General features: G+C 41.1%; 1 protein-coding gene across 1 annotated transcript; it reads right to left on the bottom strand.

The window, feature by feature from the left end:
- Nucleotides 1–335: 335 nt before the first annotated feature.
- LOC119667260 lies at nucleotides 336–1,712 on the bottom strand. The gene has a single exon (XM_038076550.1). The coding sequence runs from the start codon at nucleotides 1,710–1,712 to the stop codon at nucleotides 336–338; it is 1,377 nt and encodes a 458-aa protein (XP_037932478.1).
- Between the last annotated feature and the right edge of the window lie 332 nt (nucleotides 1,713–2,044).

Genomic DNA, 2,044 nt, shown 5'->3' with positions numbered 1-2,044 from the left:
TCAATTTTCTCTTTAAATAAGTAGAAAGAAATTGTTGTATTTTGTACTTTTATTTATTTTATATAATAATTTTTTACATTACATTCAAAATTAAAAGTTTTAGAAGTAAATTATAAATTTTATTATAAATTATTATAAATTTTATTAAGATATTAATAATAAATTAAATTAAACATAATGAAAATTAATTTAAATAATTAACTTAATATAACTTAGCATATCTAAAATTAACTAAAACTAATATAAAATAATTTATAGCATTTCGCTATTATCAATTGTTTTCAAAAGCGTTGAAGAGGATTTTGGTACAATTAAACCTTCTGATCTTAAGAGTTCTAAAATAGAGCAGGGTAGATACCATCGCCTCCAGGCGCCTTAAATGGTTGAAATGAGTTGATCGCCCATTTCACCTTGTCCCTGTCAAAAATAACACCAGATAGTGCGTATTCCTGACCTGTAGGAGCAGTAACTTCCCTATATGAATGTGATGTGGGTGGTCCGGATACGGAACCAGGTAAGTGTGTTTGCAAGAGAAACTCGAGGGTATCTTCACGACCAGTAGTGAATGATCCGTCGGGTTTTTTTAAAAGTCCTACTTCATTTGTTTTGACCTTATTTAAAGCCTTGTGTAGTCTAGCAGCCTCAGGCAACCTATCAATACTATCACAATGGCTACGCCAGCTGGCCCGTTTGGACTGTCTGATTGAATTGTTGTAGTCGGTGAGTGCAGTTCTATACTGTTCCCAACTACCAGAGCGTTTTGCTCTATTGAATAAGCTTCTTACAAGTTTACGCTTATTAGCTAGTTGCGTGTTCCACCAAGGAACCTTACCTCTAATCGAAGCATTACCTGCAACCGTGCTGTTGTGAAAGGAGGTCAGTAAAACCTCACCTAAATGGTTTGCAGCCAACTCTATCTCTTCACAAGTTCTTAGTGGCCTAGCTAGAGAAAAATTTTCGGAACCCACCAAGTCCCTGTACCTAAGCCAGTTGGTTTTCCTCGGCCGGTACACTTTATCTTGCTGCTCGGATATACTGGGAATTTCAAACCTAATATGTTGATGGTCTGAGAGGGACACTTCGTCCGACACTCGCCAATTCCATATAGATTCCTCAATACCCCTAGTGCAAAGAGTGAGATCTAATACCTCTTCTCTAATTGCATTAATAAAAGTGGGTTTACTACCTTTGTTAGCTATACTTAATCTTACCGACATAATATAATCTAATAGGTACTCACCCCTTTTGTTATCATTGCTGCTCCCCCACACTGTGTGGTGGGCATTAGCGTCACAGCCCAAGATTAGCTGTCGCCCAGTGGACTTGCAGAAGTTGATCAGCTGCTGGACTTCCGATGGTGGAATGGTTACTTCATCACCTGGGAAGTAGGCAGAGGCCATGACTATATCTGTGGCCCCTCTTAGTGTTGGGACTTCGACTAGAACCGCTGCTAGGTCTCTAGAAATAAAGTTTGTTAACGGAAGATATTTTACATCTCCACCGATTAGGATAGCTGCACGTGGCACTGCTATCGAACGGTCATAAACCAGCTTACCTGATTTTGTGTTGAGACCCCGTATTTGGCCATCAAACACCCACGGCTCTTGGATAAGTCCTAGAGCGATGTTATTGATTTGGGCAATTCTGCACAAGGTGGCCGATGCTCCCTTAGCATGGTGCAGATTTCCCTGGAGCACTTCAAGAGCGCTCATTATGTCTCGTTAAGAGACTTACGGACGAGACTTTCACGCTTGTCTCGTCGAGAACCTTTATTCCTATCACCCTTTGATTGCTTCGGTAAAATTTTACCGATTAAGGGTGTTTTATTGGTAGCGGTCCGTGGTTTACCTGCTACAGTTGCCGTGCCCGTGGAGGGCATTGTGGACTTTGTTACCGAGGTGGGAATCTGAACAGCACGCCCACTGGCAGAGCACACAGCCTTGCTTGTGGAGGGACGTGTGTCTAGTTCCTCTTCCTCAGGAACAGTCACTGTTGGGCAATCATCCGTAATGGATGCTGCCGGAGCCGAGGATGATTGGATTAT

Source organism: Teleopsis dalmanni, chromosome 1 (assembly GCF_002237135.1).
Source record: "Teleopsis dalmanni isolate 2A chromosome 1, ASM223713v2, whole genome shotgun sequence".
Lineage (NCBI taxonomy): Eukaryota > Metazoa > Arthropoda > Insecta > Diptera > Diopsidae > Teleopsis > Teleopsis dalmanni.
This window is presented reverse-complemented; position numbering and strand designations above follow the sequence as displayed.

What these genes read in the sequence shown, in the direction of transcription:
- LOC119667260 (XM_038076550.1), bottom strand. Translation starts at nt 1,712, where the DNA reads ATGAGCGCTCTTGAAGTGCTCCAGGGAAATCTGCACCATGCTAAGGGA.